Here is a 24,824-nt window from a genome sequence, read left to right on the forward strand (position 1 = left end):
GGGGTCAATCGCAACTAAGTTTTTCAACAACTGAAAGAAATTTCGGGGTCAACCAGCCTATGTTACAATGCTAGGCTTAGATGCCGCAGGTACATTGTTGTTGCCAAGAAATGTCCTAAATAACATTTGAACATAAGTAAAATTTAGATAATTAAAAAAGTTTAATATTTACCTTTAATTATTTTATTGTCGATGCTTAGATATTCAGAACCGTACAAAAGTATTAAAGTTTGCCAAAAATTGCATATCTCATTATGTTCAACCAACATAAACTTACACCGAGTTTTATTTTTTTGTTTCATTTATCTTTTTTTATTGTACTGTTTTTTTTTTCTTGTTTTTAATTTTTTTTGTTTTTGTCATTTAGGCTATATCTAAGTTAAAGTCGATTATTTTTATTCAAATTTATTGCCTCGATAACTTATAGTCCAACGTTTTCTAATAGCACGAATATGTACTTTGTGTGTATATGCTCTTTCTTCCGGCTCCTGATGCTATCCAGCAGGGTTTCTTTCGGTGGTGTCTTTTCCTGTCGAACCCCACCATCTATCCCTAACACGGGTGGTTTATAGGCCCCCTCGACTGGTTCCACCAACGTCCCACCCCAGTCGTTTCTACTCACAATGCGCCAGCCTCACTTCCTTGTGACCCCCAGTCACTTAACGCCTTGTAATGTCGGTGTAGCTGCAGCGCGTTAAGCTCTCATCCACCAATTGTGCCCTCCACTTTTATGCGCTCCATGACGTTCCAACGTTGCGCAGCTATTTTCGGCTTGGTGATTTTTTTAGTGAAGGGTTTAATTCGCAAGATAACTTTTGATTAATTAGCTTGTTGTCTATGCGCTGCGTCAAATATTCCATCGTGGCCATACGGCTGACAATGGTACATCAAAAAAAGATGCTTGTGGTTCATGCAACGTGTGCGTGGAATCTGACGTGGTTCCGGTACGCAGTGTATAACACAAAAACCACTAATCAATCTAAGTAGGCTACTATATAAACGAAAGGTTTCTTAACAAAATTATGTAGAACACCAAACGACCAGAAAATATTAACAAAAACTATAGCGATAAAAATGGGATGTTTCTTGTCCAAACTTGTTAACGTTTGGGAAGGATTTAACAAGCCGGCTGAGATTGTAATGCTTGGACTGGATGCGGCTGGTAAGTTAAAAATATTACTACTTCCTAAATGTTAGTGAAACTCAACCGTTCATTTTTAAAGGTAAAACGACGATGCTTTACAAGCTGACACTGAGCGATCAGACCACCATAATCCCGACCCATGGTTTTAACGTCGAAACTGTGAGCCCCTGCAAAGGCTTGACGCTCACTATTTGGGACGTTTCTGGCAAGCACGCAATCCGGCAACTTTGGCAACACTATTATCCAACCACTGAAGGTCAGCACCGTTTGATTTGTGACAGGTAGTTTTTGTGACAATTACCAGGAGCTAAGCCCTGTAGGGCCATATATGGCCATTAGTAGCATGCTAAAATCATGAATTGCACAAGTTTTGCAAGCTGTACGTTTATTGGAACTTCTTTTTGGAAGGTCTGATTTTTGTTGTGGACAGCGCCGACGAAGAAAGGTTCCCCGAAGCTCGTGATGAGCTTCACAAAATTCTTGAGTTTGATTGCATGTCGCATATCCCAGTGCTTGTGTTTGCAAACAAACAAGATTTGCCGCACGCCCAGTCATTAACGAAGATAGCAGACGTCCTCGACATGTCCTCCTTGAATTCAACACACAAATGGCAAATTCAGGCATGTTGCGCAGCAACTGGAGACGGTCTCGTTAAGGGACTTACATCGTTTTCTGGGATGATCAAGGAATACAAAAAGTCAAATCGTTTCTAACTGTAGTTTTTTACTTATTTGCTAACTTACATGATAATAACTGCACTTTTTCTAACTTCGTTCGTAAACTGTGTGTCTTTTCTTTCATATATGCTTGTGTACTGCAATCAATATTGTATTTAAATTTTATGTTGTTTTAAGTGTTTTTTTTTTCATTAAATAAAACAGAAAACGTGTACAGAATAAATGTGGTGTGCAAGTATGAATTTGCGATGTATTTCAATTACCGCATTTCAAAGAATAAACGCCCCCTCATTATGTTTGTGGCAACCTAAAGACATTTACGTATATTGCTTACGCGTTGATGTAGGTGTTGTGATACATTTAGTTTGCTTCCAAACAACAATGCAAGAGTTGATGGTGACTGAGGTATGGGGTCAATCGCAACAAAGTTTTCCAACAACTGGAAGGAATTTCGGGGTCAACCAGCGTATGTTACAATGCTAGGCTTAGATGCCGCAGGTAAATGGCTGTTGCCACGAAGTGTCTTTGCCTAAATCCGAGGTATTTCAGATTCAAGAATGAACTAAAACTGTGTTGATTCAAGTTTTTTTGTGAAATGCTCCTTGCGAGTTGGCCATGTTTTGATAAAAAAAGAAATAACCTTTGAACATAAATTTGCGTAAAAAGTTTGGTTCGGTAAGCAAAATAATTCAATCTTGACCTTTACTGATTTATCAATGCTCGGTTATTTAGTACCGTCTAAACTTAAGTATGCGTAAATATCGACCCAGGCAATGACCCAAAGAGTTTAGTCACAATATCTGCAAATTGAAAGCGGTGACGCAAAAGAAAGCGATTGTACAATTTATTCAAAAGTGCAACTATAGTTAAGGTGTGGTTGTATGTAAAGCTTTTGGTGAACGTGTTGCAATTTATGTGAAGGTAAGACAACGATCCTGTACAAACTAAAATATGGTGAAACAAAAAGAACAATCCCTACAGTCGGTGTAAGCGCACAAACGGTAAAGCCTTGCAAAGGTTTGACAATGACGGTTTGGGATGTGGGAGGACAGACTGTGCTGAGACCTTTGTGGCAACACTACATGAAGGAAACTGACGGTATGTAACCGCAACTTTAAGCTACTGTCAATTTTTGTACATGCATTAATAGAGTAGATATGTAGTTCAAATTTTTACATATCCTGACAAAAGGAGCAGTTACCGGAGTTCAAAATACGTAATGTTTGATGTTGGTAAGTTTACAGTAATGAGAAACAATTTTGAATGTGTTGACAAATCATGTTCATAAATAAGCTTTTTAAGAAAAAAACTAATGCCATTCGTGGTATGTTATCCGCACATTAACTAACTGCCATTTTATATACTTAATCAATCAATCAATTCGATAATATTTGTATTGCATGAAAATTTGACAAACAACTTGACGTAAAATATTTTTAAGGACTGATATATGTGGTGGATAGCAGCGACGAACAGCGCTTTGAAGACGCGCGCGATGAATTGTTTAAAATACTGGGATTAGCAGAAGGTGAACCAGAATTCCCGATTCTCATTTTAGCAAACAAGAAAGACCTTCCACACGCCCGCTCAGCCGAAATGATACAAGATGCCTTAACCCTAAGCAAGCTTAATGGCAAACAAAATTGGCACGTACAAAGTTGTTGCGCGACCTCAGGAGAAGGATTAATGGAAGGTCTACAGATGTTTGCAGAAAAGATAAGAGACTTTCGCAGAATGAACAGCAACAACGAATAAACTGGTGTTATGTGCAAACGCGTTTTTTGTCACTGTCACTTGAGGCAATTGTCGTTTAACGAAGTGCTTGAACTTTCTGCAACTAAGTGCGAAATAGGAAGATTTATTTAGAAGAGTAATTCTCACAAATCTATTGTTTCATCTTAAGAATTTGTCAATAAAAATGTCAGTGACGCGTCAGCTTGTTTGAGGATGTGTGGGATTAAAGGAAAACAATCTGTTTTCAAAAATTGCAGGTATGGTGCTTAACAAAAAGCTTATTAAACTTCAGAGCAATACAAAATATAACAGGAAAACTCGTTGACTAAAACACGCAAAACAAGATTTGCAAAGAAACCTTAAAACATTAAGAGCCTGAAAACCTTAACTACACCAAAGTGTTACAAGGGACAGATAAAACTGTGTTTGTTTATAAAATCAGAGGAGAAAATTTACTTATAGCGCACATATGCATATAAATTACCACACCCATAGCCCATTATGGACTTTGTACCGTACTTTGTTCTGCATTCCAAAGTTTGCTTGCGAGCCTTACAATTATCAGTCACAGCTCACTGTCCCGCTGATAGCTGTGGTTGTTGTATAATGTCAAAGTTAACATTGTGGTCATAGGCGTCGGCACGCAGGTTCAACTAAGTGTGTCCTGTCAAAAGTCTTGTGAATGAAAAGTATCAATTTCGCTTGGAAAACTTTTTGTTGGCACCCATGATTGCGGTTGACTCTGGCATGACCATAGCCTTCTGGTAGCTGTACAATACCAAAATGCGCCGAAATTGGGCCAAATTTGCCATGTTGCCATCTACAACAAACCGCTAAAACATTGGGTAGAACGTGCGATGTGAGTTTTGCATGTCCTGTACCTGCGCGACTCTACAATAATGTTACAAAACATTAAAAACACATTTTTAGTTCGTAGGAAGATATATAGCCTACTGCAGTCGTGCTTCACATTGCCAATTTGGAACACTTCAGTGCAATACCGCCGAAATGTGGTCAAATCGATAAGGTCGCCGCAAATATGCAAATAGTTTACACTACCTCTTAGAATGCAAAGAAATTATGTCCAGATACTTAGTGATCGTATTAACGCGTACAAGGAGAATACTATATTGGCCAGAATAGAATCGGCTTAATCTGGGTTCGACCGAATCAATGAAATCATTTATGACGTCACGAAAAGTCGTATACTCGACGCAAGTGACATGGATTTCACCAGGCAAACAGTGGTGCTACACAACAGGGTAGTTGTGTTTCATTAACGTTTTAGTTCTGTGGAGTTGAAGGTGGCCATGGTTGCCAGCCTGCCAATAAATTACTTAATTTTTTTTCTGGAGTGGGATAAGATGTTTGAAAACCATAATAGTTGACGCGATTTTATTTATGGTTTAGTTCGAAAAATTGTTACCTTATTAAGAGAAAAATGTCGGTTTTACGCTTTAAATTTGTGCACAAAATTCGGTTTCGGTCAAATGGCAACAAATTATATTCAAAACACAGTCGATTCGGCCGAATAAAGTTGGCAAACCGAATATTCGGTACATCTCTAATTTAGACCAGATGACTATTTTATTTTGTCTGGTAATTTGGTGACAATGATTCAGCTCTTGCGTTGTGAGTTCGTGTCGACCACTTAAGCAAGCACTTGTGACGTCTCAGGTCGAAATATACTTCGGTTATTCAAAAAACTCTGTTTTAAAAATATCAGCTGCGCGTATCCGAGTATCCGATAATTAATGGCACACGGAAAGTAAATGGTATTGTTAGGCTATGTCGAATCACCTAATGCGTTACAGCATATTTCATGTTAAACGTGATGAAAACTGACAGAAGAAATATTAGATGAAAAAATTAGATGTAAATATCAAAACAAAACCTGTCGTTCGACAACTCGCGGCCATGATAAACAACATCAGAATAGATTAAAATCAAAAAAATTCCGAACCGTCTTGTTCTTGCACTTTGGACGATAAGTATGTTTTTGGCCCAGAGGTCAAATTTGTTGTGGTAAATACCGACAAAGAACGTTTCGTGGCAGTTCGCGAAAAACTCGTCTGCAGTTTGATAAAGTGCGTTCCAATTTTATTGTTGGCCGACAATCTGGTTCTGTTGAACTCTCGTAAAGTTGTAAAGTTAACCGGCTGACGGAAGCAATGGCCTTATCAAAGTTTGGTGCCAACTACCGATGGTTTGTTTAGCATTGTTCCGCCAAAACGGACGTTGGCAGACAATGTTTTTAGGGTTCAAATGTTTACATTGGTCAAACAAAACTATAAAATGGGTTAATTGGTCTTATGCCATGTGAGCAACTGCTGCTTATGCTTATGACTTTAGGAAAACTTTGTATAAGTATACGCAACATATGTTCCAAACTGAAGATACACCAGTAAAACATTGTCGTGTTTTTGAAAACTGTTTCCGCCCATACTCTCAAAAAGCAAAAAAACTTGTTGTCTGCAAAGAGCATTTTGGAAGATTTCGGCAAAATTTGTTATAATGTTATATCAAACCAGAGAGATGTAATATAAGTTTTGTGACAAAACACTATTTATCTCCAAATCCCTCCTTTTAGCCTTCCTTTTTATGGTTCATACTTTGTTTACACAAAAGCGAAGTTTTTTTCGCAGTTTTTGAAAATGTATTATATTTTCTCGTTTGCAACGAAACAAAAAACTAAGAAATAATTAAACAACAATCGTCTAAAATTCTATTTTACCGACAATGCGAACACTTACAGTTCTAGATGGATAGTACAAACAATGTCGAAAAATAAAAATACAGCTATAGAAAACTTACAACAGAGAGATGAAACTTAGAGAAAGCAGTCAGCGCGATAAGCCGGTAAATCTTTGGAGGTAAATAACAATTAAGTCGACAGTAATCTGCCAGTCGATGAAACACATGTGTATGATGGTAGTCTACACTAGCATAGAAGTGCACTTGACTTGAAGTTTCGTGAAACAGACGTTCTCAAACAGTTGTCTCACTGTGGCAGCAAACGATTAACGCAGACTGACAAAGAGCTGACTACCACTTTAACAGCTGAAGTACTAGCAAAATAGTTCAAGTACATTGGATAGGTTGACAGCAGTGTGCGGGTGGTAGTCGAGAATAAGACTGGACGACATCACGGATCAAACTGTTGATTGTCTTTCGCATTCGATTAAGCTACTCCGGCATGAATTAGGCCTGCGGCGTATGGCAAGCAGTTCGGCGGCAAAAAACATAAATATGGCGAAACTGTGCATAACATGCATCAGTGCGTTGTGGTTGAAATGGTTTGGCAGAGGACAACCATTGGCAGCCGGATTGTCGTTATCGGAGCATCCCATTTTCGTCATACCGAGCCACGTAAAACCTGTATGCAAAGTTAGCCGATGATTTCATTTTAAGAGGATAAAGCAAAGATTACCACACTCGAATAAAGCATAGTTTTAAAGTGTCGGTTAATGAGCTTGTCATTTTATATATTGCCTAATCACACGTTGCTAAAGTTCTTGGAACGCTATTGGTGTGACATTAGGTAAAACTCGAAACAGTAAAAAAACAACTATTCATAACAAGTATTGTTTGTGGTTATTATCGTAAGAAAACAATGGCCGAATATTATTTTTGTTGTAGTGCATTGGGCAGCACCTCAATGTTGTGAACACAAATTTTACTTATTAGACATATTTTGTCACGATTCACCAATATCAGTGTGGCGTTCATAGGCAGGTGCGGAACAAATTACGAAATTATCGCATTCCATAGACGAGCTTGTTAAACAAGGGACAAAAAGATACCGCCGAGTGACACACCCAATCATAATCACCGCACGGTTTTATAACTGCACCTAATTTTCACATATTTTCAAAAATTAAGCGAAAAAATTATGATTCCCATGACTTGTAATTTACTTTCGAAACAATTTGGCATTCTATATACACCAAACCTGTTTTGTGCCCAAGGTTGCAAACATGGCGGCAAAATGTCGGACCGATATAAAGGGCGATTACAAGCTCAATATGGTGACCTTCTAGAATCTAGAATGTAGTTTGTTATGACACGGGCGATTTGGGACCACACCCTAGTTGATTTAATATGACACTTTATTCAAGACAGCACTGAAATTTTGGGCTGGCATTTACGGAGATATTTTTGGATAAAGTGATTTTTTAACACCAACCGCCCAGTCCACGGTGATTTTGAAGGTACGTTTTGTGGCGCGTTGATTAATTTCTGCCATTTGTCAAAGTCAAAGTCGGGTTTTGATGTGGTGAAGTATGACGTTTGCTAACTAAGAGCACGAAAATCAATTGAACCTAACACGTAAGACAAACCCGCAGTTTTGAAAATCTAGTTTACAAACTGATTCTTGCGTTTTAGCAGTTATTTAGGATAGTGGAAACCGCTTTACGTTATCCATTTTCCGTAAACAATAAACAAGGCGTATATTATACCATAGTGTAGAGTTTACTACTTACCTCCCGCCACAAACACCAAAGGCGCGATCCCTCGCAATAAGAGATCCCAACGGACCCTCAAATTCTTTTCATCGTGCGTAGATTTAGCGCCATCGTCGGTACAAGTGGACACCGACCGGGAAATTGGTCGTCTTTCTTCTGTGGGAAGACAATAAACTGTGATAAGTGTGAGTCAACTGTAGACCGCCAGGCATCGCTTTCGAAGCCAGATCAAGGCGACTAGATATTACCAGACAGATGGTCGTGCTTATTAAATTATAATCATTGGATCAGAGCGCGTGTGAATTTTTTTAACGCGACGATGACCGCAGTATAATCTCAGGATTATCGCAATGCTAATAAGATCAGAACGTAGAGTTTTTCGAAATCGCATGAAACTAATAATTAATGCAAAAATCACAGCTTGTGTCAAGGCTAAAACAAATATTTACATGACTAGGGTCGACTTGGTTACTTTGTGGCTTGAGGTCAATGCCCAGGGCCAGGGTGAGTTTTAACAACCACTGAATCGGACTTTGCTGTTTAAGATAAGATTACGCATCAAATCAAGCTATCATGGCATCTTCTCTACATAAACACATCTCCTAAAGTTAACTGTAGACTTTTCGTATGCCACCGAAAAACACATCAATGTTGTGTTGGCGATTCCGGAAGCTCCAGAAGTTTGTGGTTGGACGAAATTTGTGGAATGATTAATTCGCGGCAGACATGCGGAAACATCAGCCTTGCAAAGAGTCCTTGGAAAAGTCCAATGATTATACACGGACTGCTGTTTGCACCAATGTCAATGTATATATAGATTAACAGCGACGTTTAACTTGCGTTTCGTATTATTGACATTGAATTCAAGGGCTAACTTTCCTGTTGTAGGCAACGTGTTTTACAAAGCCATGTACTCACTTGTCTGCGGCTTAACGAGAGATTCCGCGCAACCTTGTTGATTCGGGCTGTTTTCCATCAAACTGTTACTTTTCATGTCCCGTTGCGTCCGGACAGCAAAAACGAACATGGCAACAACACAATTGATAAAGGCGCCTGTGCGAACAACAAATAAAAATCATGTAGAAGCGGTAATAGTAATTAACGAATTATGTTAAACGTCTGCCAAACAGAAACTCATACAGTGGCACTCCAGCGTTTTTAAGTTAATATTTCATTGACTGGATATGCACAAGCTGGCAGTCAGTAACTTATCGGTATGAGATATGGGTGCTTGTCAGAAAGTAACTTGAGTGGTTGGTGTTTATGACGTTTGGTCGCAAGTGCAAGTAGCTTATTGAGGAAAAAGACAATCAAAGTTTCGACAAACTGCAATAGTAAGCAAGCACACAAAAACTGTGTCATACCTATTGTCACACCATGTACAAATATCAGTTTAGCGCTAACTTGTCAAAGTCAAGTATGGGGTGCACCCTTTGCTCAATGACAAAGCTTTTGCCCAGGTCACGAAACCTATAATACAGTTTATTACGTCAGTTCCTACATTTTGCACACTGAATGAAATCGGCACAATATGTTGGCAGTTCAAGCAAGAAAAAAAATCAGCAAAAGTTATGCAAGCACGAATAGTTAAGGACTTAACTTACTCATAAATATTGACATAAAAACGGGCAACGCTCTCCAAGGGTCTGTTTCATCGAAAATCATCCATACACTGTGCGTAAATACGCCAATACACAGCAGTCCAACCACAGCGTAGTAAATCAGGGAGAGTTTCGAACTCATTCGGAAGACATTCTCTTGTTCCAGCTGCGAACAAAACGGGAGGTCACCATGTAGTCATCCTTGTAGTGAAGCAATATCCTTCATCTTAGTTTTAAGTGCACCAGTGCGATAATGGCGCCGAGCTAATATTGCACTAAAATTAGAAGGACAAAGCAAAGATGGGTCAAGTGGCGTGTCACAGGGCCAAAAACCAATACGACTAAAACTGATATGGTTGTGAAAGTGTAGACACTCTCCTTGGACAATGGACACCGATACCCTTTGCTTACCTCTGGCAACCTGATATAAGTTACACCCAAGTTAAGGAAGCCTAAAATAGAAATAGGCTGGGTTTGGCTTTTCGAGACAATCATAGCGGAGCGCATTTTACCACAACCCTTGTTGTCAAGGCGGTCAGTTTTCCCACAATTAGTAGACGGGTCCATTAGGCGTATATCTTTCATAACCAACAGCGTGACGTCCTAAAAGGATTTGTTTCCATTGTCCACACAGCTTGACTTAAAAGTACACGTACCAGAAACTTGGGAATCACAAGTAGTGACAACGAAAATCCACTTGAAAATGCAAGACCCATCCTCCAAACTATTAACCAGGTCATGTCATCATGCCACGTTTCGTAAGGATGGACCTGAAAATTGATGAATAAACCTGTTAAAATCGTTATGACGTAACAGTTAAAGCAAGCTTGTTGCCAAAGGCTGACCAGTCATTTAAATAAAGCAAAAATATAACTTACTGTTTGCAAAAACTGATGTGCTAGTCCAGCGAATAGAGTCAATATCGAATAAGCAAACAAAAGTAAGCATGTGAAGTACGTAGTTTTGGTTACATTGTATGTTAAGGCTCTAATGCTGACAGACTGGCATTTTGCTATCAGCTCGCAATGAATAAGATATGCCAAGCACGTCAAACAAACGCCACATTGTACATAATCGGTGATATATGTTCCACTTTCGTCATCGATCATGCGATGGTACAACAGTTTTCGTTGGAGATACATTACACATATTAGATTAACTCCTGCAAATAACCACATAATAATACAATATTTTAAATGGAAACTAGGTAAGTCCACTAACTCGTCACATATTGAACTAAACAGAAGCCAAGTTTAACTTTTACAGCACATACACATCGAACATACATCCGTGCAGTCTTTAAGTTTTACTGACGAACAGCCACTTTGCCTATAATCACTGCTTAACCTCTCCCTGTTCAAGAAATGCACAGGCTTGATGCGCTGCGAGCAACTGGTGGCATCGAAGCTTGGTCCTTAAACACCATCGGCGAGTGGGCGGCTCAATAAAAAAGTGGCGCGAGAGAAAAAAGCAAATTGTGTGTTCAGCGGCAAACACATAAACATGACAAACGTCGGCATTCACACGCTTTGTTCGGGCACAATTGGCAATTTGGCGCAGTATTTTGCTTCCACATTAACAATTTGTATGTGCTCATTGACGTTCGCCGGGGCATTCGCGGTTTGGACAGGGGAAAGAGCGTGTAAAAATATTTTAATTAGGTCTGAAGTCAAACTGGTGTTGTCTGAATGACTTGCTTTCGAAATAGCAGTTTTATATGCTCCGTTATTTTGTAGAATAAACCAGTCATCTACACTAACATGGAATGATAGCTTAGCAAGTGACAAGAGCGGATATAACGCAGCTAATCTGATTAGTATCACGTTTTTGTAGCAAATGAATAACGGAAATCCGCGACTGAATGAAAAACGACGTCAAAAGTTACTGCATTTGCCTGTATGCTTACGCGAAACGCGGTGCGGTTGCTCCCAATACAAAACTGTCATTGTAAATGTCCGTTAAACACAACAGGAAGTAAAGCGGTTGAAAAATAACCATATTCGGCCGTGACGTACCCAAGCAATGATCATTTGTAAATTGAACAGAGAGCGGGTCATGGCTACCAAGCCGGTTACAAACAAAGGTCATTTACTAACGACAGTAGATACTGTGTAGGCACGTCCGTTGTCCTGTACTCCAAATACACAGAGCCAAAACCACTTGTTGCTGAGCAAGTTTACCCCCGTAGGTGGTAGAACTGAAAGAACAGTATCCAACAACAGGAATTGACCGCGTGAAATTTTCCCATCACGTTTCCAATAAAAGGACCTTCCTCCGGTACGTCATTTCACACACTTCCCTTCCTGGTACGTCATAACACAAAGCAAAAATCGTGTATAACGACTGTAGCAACGTAAATAGGCTGTTTGAGGAAGCCCCTATTGGTCAAAGGGTCGGTGCGAGCCAAACCTTACTATCAATTACCTCATACAAATGCTAACCTGCGCTGCATATCCGTGGTTCGCAAAGTCAACAACTACTAGCTACAATTTCGCATTATTTTTGGCGCCAACAACAAACCAACGGGTTTGCCAACGGCCGCATCTCCACCTTCTGACACGTCAAGAGCTTCCTGGACCCTTCTAACAAACACAACTCGTGTGGTTTGGAATCAATTTTTATTTGTTAGCGGTTTCAAGCCTGCGTCTTCTGTTTTCGTGCGGCCACCTGACAAGCGATGCGGTCCAAGTCGCGCTGTCCATCCTTGGAGATTCTCCTTCCACTGCAAACAAGGATAAAAATATGAACAAAATGCAAGCAATTACGGAAGTACTCTTACAGACATGTCATAACCCACGGATGTTGCTAAGAAAGTTGCTTAGATATATTATGTCCTAATTAGGTGACAATCTAGTCTAGTGGCTATCCAATCTGTTGGTATGCCCGTTTGAAAATACTGTCGCCTTCCCCAGGGGGTATTTTAAAGAATAAAACTAATCGCTAAATCAGTGTCATCGGCAATAATAATGGCAACAGAAAGAATTGCTGTATGTAAAAGAAAGCGCTGTACTCTAATACTATGACGCTAGTTCCGTTTACGCTATGTTCACATCAATGTAACAAGAGATGAGTTTTTCAAGGTAAATGGAGCACCAAATGCGATTGCTTCGCAGTAACGCGACATGTTTGTTTTCAGTCCTCGGGCGGTTGAATTTGGGTTTCACGAAGCCTGCGTTTGTCACAGGCAATCAGCGCGAATATTTAAAACTATAGACTCCGTAAGTGCGTGTAAGGTTGTAATTAAATTCAGAAATAGCCAAATAAATTTTGTATTAAGTCGAAATTACAAAATACAAATATGGCGTTAGAACTTGTGCCCGTTTTATATTCAAATTGTAAAGGGTAAAAACAACGTTTTAAAAAAACATGTTGTGTCAAACAGGCCAAGAAAAAAAAGAAACCTATGGGTCCGTGTAGTTTTTTGAGTAGTCATAGGAATTCCGTGTGTGGCAATTTACTCAACTTCGCGGGTGCAAACAGGGCACACGTTCAAATTGCAGTAAAACGACACTGCGCATGATTATACGATCCAATAGATTTTATGGTTCACTACCAAACCCACAACACGTTTACTCCAACCGGTAGAAAAATTGGATAGAAAAATTGCTAACCTTTAGTTATATCTAACGTCTTGATAAACATTTGGTGATCAAGTAGAACTTTATGAAAATGTATTAAGACAGGGTTTAACAATTTTTTATACGCCTATAAATATGTGCCCGTGCTCAAAATTAAGTTTTGCGTGTTAAGTTGGATATGAAAAATTGTTTCTCGTAATATGGCTTTTTTACCTAAAATATAAATCACTTTCTCGTTCACTAAATCAGACGTCGCCTTACAGTGTGAAAGTGGTCAGACAGCATTATTTGCAACGACAATTTGGTTATTCGGTTACACCAGTCAACGATTGCCACCCCCAAAGAAACCTAGGCGATGTGCAATCCTATTATTGACAAGACTTGTGATACAATTGACAGTTAAAATAGCGGCCAGGAAATCCAGGATGGTGGCAGGCCTAATGATCTTTGCACGTGCGCTTTTACACACTTGAATGCGTCTTCAATAGCACAAGGCAGTAATTTGTCAGCAAATTGAACACGCCCGTAAATCAAAAATGCTTCAAATATTAATACACATAAGTGACATAACACTCATCCTGTATTTCTGCATTTTTTACCGCTCAATTTTGATAGCTATTAAAAGGGTGTTTTTGCCATCTGACTAAATATGGCCTTGATACTTTAGTTAAAATTTGTTACTGTATATGGATGTTTTTCATGGCTTATGACATTCAAATAATACACAACTGTGTCATTGATAAACTTATTGGAAATATTAGTAGAGAAATGTCATTCAAAAACAATGTAGTTATTTTTTTATGCAACAATTTTTTCTATTTAGTGAAAAAGGTAGTTATATATGAAAACAGGTATGTTTTCTGAATACAACACAAAATTTTACAGTTTTGTATATTTGCAGTATTCTAAACAACACTTTGCTGCCCACTAGCGGACATATAAAAAATTGTATGCACTAAGCCAGTGCTTGTCAACCTTTTTTGAAGCGGTAGACCCTTTTAACGTTCACTCAAAATTTGTACACCCCAGTGAAATTTTTTTTCAACCCTGTAACACACTGATTCTGTGGTCCTAACAGAAATAATGATGAGCAAAATACCAACAAGCCATAATCCACTTTCTACTTCAAAAAGAACTACCATTAACAACGATTATGGAGTGAAACTAGAAGGGTGGCTTTCTGATATATATACTTCCATTTTATACATTCTATACGATATTTACCAATTTACTATACACATCATTTGATCTACACATATGATTGTTTTTGTAAACAAAAACTAATGGGTCCCCACACGCGTGTTTGTGCGGATTTACGGTAAACAAATGTTGCGGTGACTTTTAGATTTTTAAGGACAAATTTTTAGAAAGCATTAACCCATCAATAAAATTTTTTTGTTCGTATTCTTTTTGCACTATTATTGTCATATAATTACAAAAACATTAAAAAAGAACGAAACAAATACTTTAATTTAATCTCTTGCTTTGACCCAGATATTGTCGTCCAAGGTCAGGTTTTAAACACATTTTTTCTGGAAAGCTGTTGTGTTACAGACGCTTTAAATTAAAAAGCAATTTGCTACAAGTGTACACATAACAAATTGTTTTTCATTTAACTTTGTTTCGCAAAACCATTGACCTGTAGTAACCTCTCAGGGTGCACACGCCAAACGACTGTTTGACCTATTGACACCGTTTTCAATAGCACGCCGTCCTTACTGTTCAACAACACCGTTTAACCTAATTTATACATGCCTTGAAAGTTGATTCCCAAATTTATTGCAAAAAAAAAACGCTACGTTATGACGAGAGAAAGTTCTGAACTGTGTTAGTAATACCTACTAGTTGACCTTAAGTAACCCATGGTCATGCGGCAGCCGACCTGACAACGAGCATTTAAAAAAAACATTTATCTTGCAAAAATGTCAAGTTTATTTTTTCAACTTTAGTTTGATTAACAAGTTTTGCTTGACATATACGAAACCGAAGCACGCTTATTAGGTTTAAATCACGTCATAGGTGTGAAACCTTTGCCAAAACTGAAAATGTGAGTGACAACTTAATAAAACGAAATAGCATTGCTGTGCAAAACAGCTGATTTCTGTTCACCAAAACGACGTCTCGTAAAACGTCTGTCCGACGTCAAGCTGAGCCCTCCTGCTATCGTAAACCAGTGAGTTACTCTCTTGGGACTTCTGCCTACAGTGTCTTTCTTGACCAAACGGGCGTTAGACACATTTTTGTTTCGGGGGCCTGTGGGTGAACCGCTGGGTAATTCCGGGTCAAACTTCTGGAGAATCAAGTTTGGATTAATAACTAACATATGTCCAAATTTGAATAAATTTGAAGCACTCTTTCTTTACCAAACGAGCGTTATAAACCAGCGTTAAAAATTTTACGTTTCGGGGGCCTGTGGGTGAACCCCTGGGTCATTCAGGGTCAAACTTCAGGAGGATCAAATTTTGGTTAATAACTAACATCTGACAAAATTTAAACAAATTTGAAGCACTCTTTCTTGACCAAACGCATATAACAAACCATGTTTTAAAAATTTTGCATTTTGGGGGCCTGTGGGTGAACCGCTGGGTAATTCGGGGTCAAACTTCAGGAGGATCAAATTTAGATTAATAACTAACATCTGTCCAAATTTGAATAAATTTGAAGCACTCTTTCTTGACCAAATGCGTTTAACAAACCAGCGTTAGACAGAAAAAAAATACGGACAAAAACAATATTCTGTGAAGGGGACCCATAATAATAAACTATGACGTCACAAAAAGAGTTTTGTAGCTTAAAATCTACGTACACTTGAGATGCATGTTGTTCCATATATTGTACACTGATTCTGAAGCACTTGTATCTCAATATGTGTGTGTTGCATGCCTCTAACCTTGCAAGAGCCAAGCTGAATGACTGTTTACTTTTTGATAATGTTTGTGGTGGAATACAACGCCTACCTAATGTTTAACACCATAATTCAATACATAAGCGAAGTAACACTTAACATGCTGATTTGGTGTCAAAACTATGAAGCAGTCTTGCGTATAAATGAAATTGAAAATGATCCAACCAACATATTATTATTACCTGTTTTTAAAGCATGTGGGTTGAATTGCTGGTAGTGATGGGTGGTACAAGGTTTTGAAGCGAGTACCGATACCGAGTCTGAGTACCACATGTAAATACCTTCGATACCGAATACTTAAGTACAGTGTTGTACTTAGTTGTATATCACTGGCTAATTTATGTGCAATGGCCAGGGTACAAGCGTGCACACACAAATGCAGAAAAATGTAATATCCATGCGATAGCGAAAAAATATACATAACCCAGCAGAACTTTTTCCCGATTTTGTGCTGTCGGAAGCAAAAATTAGCATAAAGTTGCCTGTATTCTTATGGTGACAACGGTATTCGCACATTGGTATCGAAATCTGAGACAAAATATTTCGATACCAAGTATGAGTATCGATACCACTGAAATCGTTCGATACTGAGTACCGGGTACCCAGCCCATCACTAATTGCTGGGTAATAAAGTGCCAAACTTTGAACTAAGGATCAACTTTCAACCTATCTATCACATGCGTTATTTGAAAAAGTTGGGAGCACCCCTTTTTTGACCAAACAGTTGGGTTTAAACCAGGGTTAAAAAAACATAAGTCCCCTTCAAAAAAGCAATGCCCAGAATTATATCAAAGAGGAAAAACTAACCCCATTTCATCCTTGGTGACGAGCTTGATGGCTTCAAGAGACTGCAAGGTTTTTCTTGCAATGGATGATGATCCTGGACAGAAGTGGGCAGGTTTGGTGCCTCGTCGCTTACGACCTGTTTAAAATATAGGTTGTTAAAATTATAAAAACTTTTTTATGGAATAAGATATGTTAAAATAGTATAGAAAAGGTAGCTAATTACACAATACTAATTTATGTGTATTAAAAGGTATATTTTTTGACATATATATCATATGTTCATTAGGTTCTATACAGTCACAAGAAGCAAAAGTAATTTATATTGACCAGCCAACATTACCTTTTATGTTTAAGTGCATAACAAATAGGGTCAAATCAAAACATGTCCTCTCTAAAAAGGGAAGTCACACAAAACTCACCTCCGTAAATTTTTCGGAAGGACTTTACTCCAACACCGCCTCGCATATACAAATGCCTGATCACTGATGCGCATCTAGTGTAGTACCAGTCTTGGTCATATGGAGCCAGTTCCTTGTATATTCCAGTTTTGGCAAGATCCACCCATTCTGGAACCTTCAACTTTCCAGACCTGTAATACAAAAAAAGTATAAAGTGTATAAAGGTATACTTCATGTGTAAAAGGTACAATGACATGACCAGAGTACTTAGTCTCTGTCTTGTTGACAACTTAGTTGTTGTAACACATTCAGATGCCTATGATTAGGGCTTTTTGGAGCAAGGTTAGGGCTTGAACCCCCTTATCTTAAGCCTGCCCATCTAGTTTAGTATCTGGTTATTTTGTTTTTCTGCCAGTGCCCCACTCGAGATATACGAGACAAAATATCATCGACCAGACAATTGCTAAATCCAACTATTAACAGAGTGTTATTATTGTCAAAAAAATCATTTTCACAAGAGTTTTGTTATTTGATAGAATTACATTTTTTTAAATAAAAACAAACCTAATTTTGTTATCATAGAACACCAGGCCAAGTAAAGGCATCATACAGCATATTGTACATAGTTTGTTTTACACACCGAAAGAGCAACGTCGGCACATAAGGTTCATAAATCCAAGTTTAAAACTAATCATAAACAACAACTGCACACAAATGATAAACCAATTAGTATGTGACATCAGTCTGAGTAGGTTATAACAATCTATAGCCTATTTACTTCAGTACTACTTAGCGCATGTGTATTCAAAAAATGATTACAATAAACAGGTTTATATGCAGAACCTTTAGTCTGTTGTAGAACAAATTTACCTAGTTCTTTTGAAACAATACATCAACTAAAAGAACTAATATACACCATAGATCCTATATAACATCATTAAAACTTAAGGAAATATTTAACACAATTGTCATACAGGATTAATATTATCTAAAGTAAAAGTAAACAAAAATGTTACATACTTTTTTAAGTGGGCAGCGAGTGCCACCACAAAATCTTGCTGGTTGACGTCCTTTACTGTCACACGGACCATCTGTAATTTGAAAAAAACATCGTTGTTAGTGTTGCAACAAACTCACAAATATTTTAAGTACAAACCGTTCGTTATTGCGACTATAAACTAAGAACAAAATCAATTTAAAAATATTACACACCTTGCAGCGTGTTCAGGCAGAGAAAGGAAATTTTTTTAATCCGACCCACAGTGGTACAAATTAAATTGGTCCACAGAAATCGTAAAACATCCGCTGTTTCTTGCGTGATACTTGCCAAAAAGTTTACATGAACTTTTACATTAAAACCAAAACAGTTCATATAAACTGAAACTATAATTTGTACATAAGCGACGTCAAGTACACTTAAACCCAATCAGATCAGACACAAAACCTCAAAACCGTCTGGGCTCTGATGTTTATTTTTAGATGCGCGGGATGTTTGCAAACCTTTTCTGGGAATTTTTGTCGGTTGCATATTTAACTTCTTTGTTAAAAATTAGTCAATCTGGAAGAGTTGCTTTAATGTTTTTCACGCGTCTAATGTTTAAATAACGATTACCGTATTTGCTCGATTGTAAGCCGCGGCTTAGCCTATATTGTTTTGTTTTTTTACCTGCCGTTTGTGCAGGTTATAATCGGGGGCGGCTTACATTTTAATTTTATGCCGATATTATTACTACACTCCAACTTTTTAATTAATTTGGAGTTCAAAACCTGTATGCATGTGTGGGGGGCGACTGTTTTTGTGTCCGCCGCGACTGTAGACTGAAGGCCGCTGTGTTCCCACTTCCCAGTCTATAATGCAGTGGTTTCCAAACTATGGTACGCGTACCACTAGTACTAGTGGTACGCGAAGGTCTCCAAGAGGGTACGCGAGCAACTTATTCAGTTCACACCAAACGATCGCAAATGATCTTCTAGTGATTATCGTAATTATTTTAATTTACACAAGTTACGTAGAGCGTGAAATTTCATACTATATTCCCTACTAAATTCTAATTCCTTGGTGTATTGATTGACGCATCGAACTAATTTTTGTTTAATATTTACGAGCCTTTGGTTACTAAAGGGTAAAGTTACTAAGGTAAAGTTAGTTAGTAAAGTTTAGTAACATTTTTATTCATTAAACATTTTGCCCCTCATTTTTTATTTGTGAATTCTGGAGTTTTCTGACAATTATTGTAGGTGGTACGAGAACGCTGCATGAACCCAAAAAATCATACGCGAGTAGATAAAGTTTGGGAACCACTGCTATAGTGTGTTCCCGGTCCTAACTCCAGCAGAGCGTATAGAGTTCACTCCAGTGCGTAGAGTGTTCAGAGTTTTTTTTAAATTATGAAGAACTTTGCATTCTGTGGAAAGTTTGTTGGGCTTTGAGTTCTTGTGATTGCACTCATTAGTGACGTCATATTTTACGATCGCCACCTTGCATTTTTGTAAAACTTTTGTAAAATGTGTAGGCTACAGATTATACGTCGATATACGTTCTGTTGGGCACAGTTATCAACGTAACTAACAGATATGGGCAAATAATTGTGCAATGTAACGACAGAAAGATGTATTAACTTATGAAACAATAGTATCTAAAATTCCAGCGTGCGGCTTACAATCGAGGGCGACTTACATTATTTTTTTAACAACACAACAATCGAGGGCGGCTTACAATCCAGTAAATACGGTACAATCTGCCGTGCTGAGTTTGTAGAGCCGAATACGTGTTTAGAAATCCAAATTCAATTTCGTAACCAACACGTCATGAGAATTAAGTCTCGACTTGGCCGTTAAAACCAGATATTTCTAAACACTTTTTTTTAGCAAAACTGCTTTTTCCCCAGCGGTTTGCACCTGATGAACATCGAAATAACTAAATGATTCTACGTTAATTTGGGTCTTGAGAATTGTAAGCTTGGTTGTTTAAAAATAGTTTTACCCCCTTTAAACTCTACAGTTAGCATCAGTGGCGTAGCCAGGAAGGGGCCAAAGGGGCCATGGCCCCTCCCAAATTTTCAAAGTTGTACATTGATAAACTTAAATTTAGTGTAGTTTCGTCCTTCATTATTGTGGTTTTGTCTCTCAACTATCAAAGGAATATATAAACTACCAAAAACGACTTTTGTCACCGAGTTGTAGGCCGAAATCCATGCGTTTTTATTTATGCAGACATGGAATAAATCAATAAAGCGTTTCGTTGTCCCGTCAAACCACAGTTTGGCAAGTCACGTTTTTGGTAAAAGCACGCCGAGCGTTAGCAAAAAGTTGTATTAGACATCAAATTATTTGGCCCCTCCCAAACTTTTTGGCTGCCTACGCCACTGGTTAGCATGCATTACTAACAAAAGAACTAAAACCACTATTTGACAACAAACGAACGCAAAGCTAAACACGATGCTAAAGAAAACATATATCTTTGGTATAAATTAACCCCCGGTTCAAAAAATTTGGACCAAACAAAGAGTATTAAAAACTGTCTCTTTAGATTTATAACCTCTTTCCGTTTTGTTTGTTGGACGTTTCAATATTCATACTGTGGATAAGCACTGTTATTTTTCCTAAGACATAATATAAAATAAAAATGTTTCCGAGCAATATATCTAACTTTATTTCGAATAAATATTTAAGGAAAAAAGCAATAATATGGAAAAACACAACAATTCCTTGTGGCCTATAACAGGTAGAAATTCATGCAAAGTATACTGGTCACCACCAGGGCACATCTGAAGGCAGTTTCACTTGTGTACATTTTGTGAGAAAACCAAACTATGCGGAACTTTTTTGTTGAAGAAGTGGCACACTTGGACACCAGATAAGAAAGACTACAGGAGCATCTTTACAGGAGTTTCCATGTATTTCTTGAAATGTTGAAGCCACTGGGCACCAACAGCTCCATCAACAACACGGTGATCACAACTCAGCGTCACAGATACCAATGTGGCTTCTCTGTATCTAAACAAGCCAAACACCCAATTATTATTGAATTAGTTACAAACTATACAACATGTTACATATGGCAACGGTATTTGCCCAGTTTATACATAGTCATACTATAGAAAACATAATAATACAGGCCATTCCTGACTCTGCAGTTTACTCAAACTTTACTGAAAAGTATAACTAAGAATGGAAAGCATTTTCCAAGTTACGAAATCCGTCAATGAATTAAATTGAATATATATATTTCGCCTAATGGCATCATCAGTTCCTATAAAAACCACAAGATAATACATCAATAAAAGGAAAAGAAAAGTAAAAACACAACAAAATACTCTCAGTTACTGAAAAGTTTGTGCAATATTATGCAAGCAATTACCCATTTTCTGTGGCCTCGTCTGGCACCAATTCCCGTCTTGCAGCACCAACAGCCAAAATACATGCCTGGGGTGGATTAATGATAGCACTGAAGTGTTTCACACCAAACATTCCAAGGTTGCTGATTGTAAAGGTTCCTCCCTGTAATTTAAAACCTATTTGTCAGGCAAGAAACTGATTAACTCTGAAAGTACCTGTTAGGTACAAACCATGAATTCATGAGGTTGGAGTTTTCCCTCTCTGGCTTTGGCAGCTAACTGAACAACATCTTGAGAAATTGATTCTAAACCCTTGCTATGTGCATCGAAAATTATGGGTGTAATGAGACCAGTTTCTGTGCTCACAGCAACACTCATATCCACAGTGGTGTTTCTAAGCACAAAAGTATGATAAGAAAATTGATTCTTGCAAACTATTTTCTTGATAAACATGGTTTTACATTTTGCCCTAATAATTTTACCCAGAAGGTAAATAATGTTATTGTCTATCACAATGGGTTGCTTTACCCATTCAAAACCTTTGCTCCCATGTAATGTGTTCTTATACTTACAATAGCAAAATAGGTTTACTTATACTTGCAAATAACTTGTGCTTACTGTCTTATAAAAGTGTCTCTCCATGATGAGTTAGCTTCTGGTACCTTGAGACAAGACAAAGCTGATGCCTTAATGATGAAGTCATTGACTGAAATCTTTGTTCCTGTGTTGATGTTTTCAGTTTAGTAATGTTTGTTAAGTACCACAAAGTAACTTTCAGTTTATAATAAATGTACAAACCTTCTTCTTTCAGTTCATTGTTAAATGATTTCCTTAATTCTAGCACCTTATCCATCTCCACATCAACAGTCAGGTAGTAATGTGGAATAGTCTGCTTTGATTCTAGAAGGCGCTTTGCTGTGATCTTCAAAGAAACGTGCAATTTAAACAAGTTAACATGTTGTATTAAATGCTGTAAATAATATTTCATAGCACATTGAGCTATTACCTTTCTAATGTTTGTTAATGGAATATCAATGAATTTTCCATCTACGGACACAGGTTCTGATGCCACAGTTGGTGAAGGTACTTCTAGAACAGGTGTTGGCATAGCTGCTGCCTTTGACAAGTCTTTTGCACGAATTCTGCCCTGTGGACCAGAACCTTGACCTGGTATTTTTCAATATATACCAATACTGGTTAGATTTCACTGAATTACAACTTTAACATTATACCTGCTATACCGTACCTGCAAGTTGAGTAAGTGAAATTCCTTGTTCTAGCGCCAATTTCTTGGCCAGAGGACTTGCAAACACCCTTCCACCAGTTGGCATACCAGGAGAAGATTCAAATGTGGCTGAGGGTGTGGGAGGTGGAACTCCAGGGGCTTCAACTTTTGATTCCGAAACAGATGTTGGTGCTTTAGCAGGAGCTTCACCTGCATTTACAACATTGCAGAAAAGACTTTAGTGTTTAGATAAATATATATAGAGCAGGACAGTTGTTATCATCCCAATTGATACTGCTCATTTCAATATACGACCAATATAACTTAAGAATAGCCCAACATTTATCAAGGGTTATCAGTACTTTTGGTTCACATACATAAGTCTAATAGACTGAAATTTTGAATGTCGAAACTGGCGATCTACCGCACACAAACTTAATTTGCAGATAATTGAATTAAAAGATATAAAAACTGTACGTGTTTGGCCTGTTGAAATAACAAAATACACACAAAAAACTGTACCCGAGTCTACATAATCTTTAAATGCTGCAACATCCTCTTCATTTGAAACAATAATGCATAGTGGTGTGCCTAGAGGTAAGTCTTTCACTCCCTCTTGCATAAGAATTTTCGCTAAATATCCTGAAAAACACCAATTTATTAAAACAGTTTTTTACCCCTCTTTACTTCGGTTATTATTTTTAGTGCAACCCAAGTACCCTCATCTTGGTAATCCAATGTCACAGATGCTTTATCTGTCTCTACTGTGGCTACAGCATCACCTTCCTCAATGTGATCACCAACTTGCTTTTCCCATCTGTTAAATCCATTGTTGTTAGTGTTCATGAAGAAATACAATTTTGTATTACAAAGTTCACAACTTACGAAACTATAGTTCCGGTAGTCATTGTTGGAGACAGAGCAGGTAAAAGAACTCGGTCATGAGGTGGATAATTCTGTGCAGTGGCACTGGTTGAAGGTGCTTCACTTTTACTTGAAACCTGTTCGGTTTGGGATGGTGCCGGTGCATCAGATTTTAGTTGATCTGTCGACATAGACTGTTGGTTTATATTGTAATAATTTAAAACAAAAAGAATAAAGATAACAATATATCACTTGCCTAGTGAAACTTCTTTAAATGCTGCTATATCATCTTCATTTTCAACAGCAATTGCCACAAGAGTACCCAAAGGAATGTCCTTGGTTCCCTCAGGAACCACAATTTTTGCCATATATCCATCATCAATAGCTTCAAATCCCATTACTGCCTTGTCAGTTTCAATGTCGGCAAGAAGGTCACCTGCACTAAATGAATCACCTTCTTTTACTTCCCATCTAACAATAGTCCCTTGCTCCATTGTTGGGGAAAGAGCTGGCAACAGCATTTTTGTATGTGCAGGCAAAGAGTAGAATCTGATACTTTGGTGGAAAAGTGGAGTTGTTACCCTCCAAGGTTTGTATGACATTGAAAATGCACACTGATTTTTCACAGAAGGAGAGGATACCCATCGTGACAAATGAACGGGTCTTTTGAAACTTAACATTCTCACTGAAAAATGCTTGCTGCCACATGACAGCCCAAAGGATCGCATCCTCTGAACTGATTTGCAGCTCAGCATGGTTGCTGCAGGTTTAGTTTACTCAAAGCCTAAAATATATGTTAAACATACATAACACAACAGTAATACTGTGTTTTTTCCATTAAATTAACTGCCATGAAGACATATATGCTTACAATTCGGGATTTGTTTATAACTTCGTGGATATAGGAGTAACACAAGTGCATTTTGTTAGTTACTAAGTTATGACCCCATGAAATATAGGTGCTCAGTCCACACTGGCAACATCTATCAAAAAAGGGCACAGCAAATGCGAAGGATTGAGGATAATGTTGCTTTAAAATATTTCATAATATTATTTCACCTCGGCCCTCACTCACTCCTCCATTGAGCATTGGCATAGTTTTATTATTA

At 37.9% G+C, this 24,824-nt stretch overlaps 5 protein-coding genes across 9 annotated transcripts; 2 read left to right on the forward strand and 3 right to left on the reverse strand.

Moving 5' to 3' along the window:
• Positions 1–1,074: 1,074 nt before the first annotated feature.
• LOC145213911 (uncharacterized) lies at positions 1,075–1,955 on the forward strand. Its single transcript, XM_080082318.1, has 3 exons — positions 1,075–1,162; positions 1,224–1,400; positions 1,553–1,955. Exons 1-3 carry the CDS (start codon positions 1,075–1,077, stop codon positions 1,855–1,857), a joined length of 570 nt encoding a protein of 189 aa, XP_079938444.1. The 3' UTR covers positions 1,858–1,955.
• Positions 1,956–2,753: 798 nt separating this feature from the next.
• Positions 2,754–3,743, forward strand: LOC145214843 (ADP-ribosylation factor 1-like). The gene is made up of 2 exons (XM_080083449.1): positions 2,754–2,919; positions 3,263–3,743. The coding sequence occupies exons 1-2, from the start codon at positions 2,847–2,849 to the stop codon at positions 3,574–3,576; spliced, it is 387 nt and encodes a 128-aa protein (XP_079939575.1). The 5' UTR covers positions 2,754–2,846; the 3' UTR covers positions 3,577–3,743.
• Positions 3,744–6,257: 2,514 nt separating this feature from the next.
• On the reverse strand, positions 6,258–12,145 carry LOC145213707 (uncharacterized). Of its 2 annotated transcripts, XM_080082075.1 has the most exons (7): positions 10,501–12,145; positions 10,279–10,392; positions 10,034–10,225; positions 9,626–9,788; positions 8,940–9,074; positions 8,040–8,177; positions 6,258–6,931 (listed from the first exon to the last, which is right to left on the reverse strand). In XM_080082075.1, the coding sequence occupies exons 1-7, from the start codon at positions 10,798–10,800 to the stop codon at positions 6,708–6,710; spliced, it is 1,266 nt and encodes a 421-aa protein (XP_079938201.1). In that variant the 5' UTR covers positions 10,801–12,145; the 3' UTR covers positions 6,258–6,707. The 2 variants fall into 2 exon arrangements, with proteins under 2 accessions (XP_079938201.1, XP_079938202.1); XM_080082076.1 differs by lacking the exon at positions 10,034–10,225.
• Positions 12,146–12,223: 78 nt separating this feature from the next.
• On the reverse strand, positions 12,224–18,585 carry LOC145213708 (small ribosomal subunit protein eS19-like). Of its 4 annotated transcripts, none has more exons than XM_080082080.1 (5): positions 18,502–18,584; positions 18,310–18,380; positions 17,311–17,480; positions 16,913–17,027; positions 12,224–12,344 (listed from the first exon to the last, which is right to left on the reverse strand). In XM_080082080.1, exons 2-5 carry the CDS (start codon positions 18,378–18,380, stop codon positions 12,257–12,259), a joined length of 444 nt encoding a protein of 147 aa, XP_079938206.1. In that variant the 5' UTR covers positions 18,502–18,584; the 3' UTR covers positions 12,224–12,256. The 4 variants fall into 4 exon arrangements, with proteins under 4 accessions (XP_079938206.1, XP_079938207.1, XP_079938204.1 ...); XM_080082081.1 differs by having other exon boundaries at positions 18,446–18,512; XM_080082078.1 differs by lacking the exon at positions 12,224–12,344 and adding an exon at positions 14,752–15,490 and having other exon boundaries at positions 18,502–18,585.
• A 2,332-nt stretch (positions 18,586–20,917) lies between these two features.
• LOC145214151 (dihydrolipoyllysine-residue acetyltransferase component of pyruvate dehydrogenase complex, mitochondrial-like) lies at positions 20,918–24,822 on the reverse strand. Its single transcript, XM_080082621.1, has 11 exons — positions 23,972–24,822; positions 23,737–23,896; positions 23,571–23,668; positions 23,374–23,493; positions 22,873–23,061; positions 22,633–22,793; positions 22,425–22,548; positions 22,245–22,347; positions 21,858–22,020; positions 21,650–21,789; positions 20,918–21,285 (listed from the first exon to the last, which is right to left on the reverse strand). Exons 1-11 carry the CDS (start codon positions 24,468–24,470, stop codon positions 21,156–21,158), a joined length of 1,887 nt encoding a protein of 628 aa, XP_079938747.1. The 5' UTR covers positions 24,471–24,822; the 3' UTR covers positions 20,918–21,155.
• Positions 24,823–24,824: the final 2 nt, after the last annotated feature.

The sequence above is a fragment of the Phallusia mammillata genome, chromosome 2, assembly GCF_965637545.1.
Source record: "Phallusia mammillata chromosome 2, kaPhaMamm4.hap1.1, whole genome shotgun sequence".
Taxonomy (NCBI): Eukaryota; Metazoa; Chordata; class Ascidiacea; order Phlebobranchia; family Ascidiidae; genus Phallusia; species Phallusia mammillata.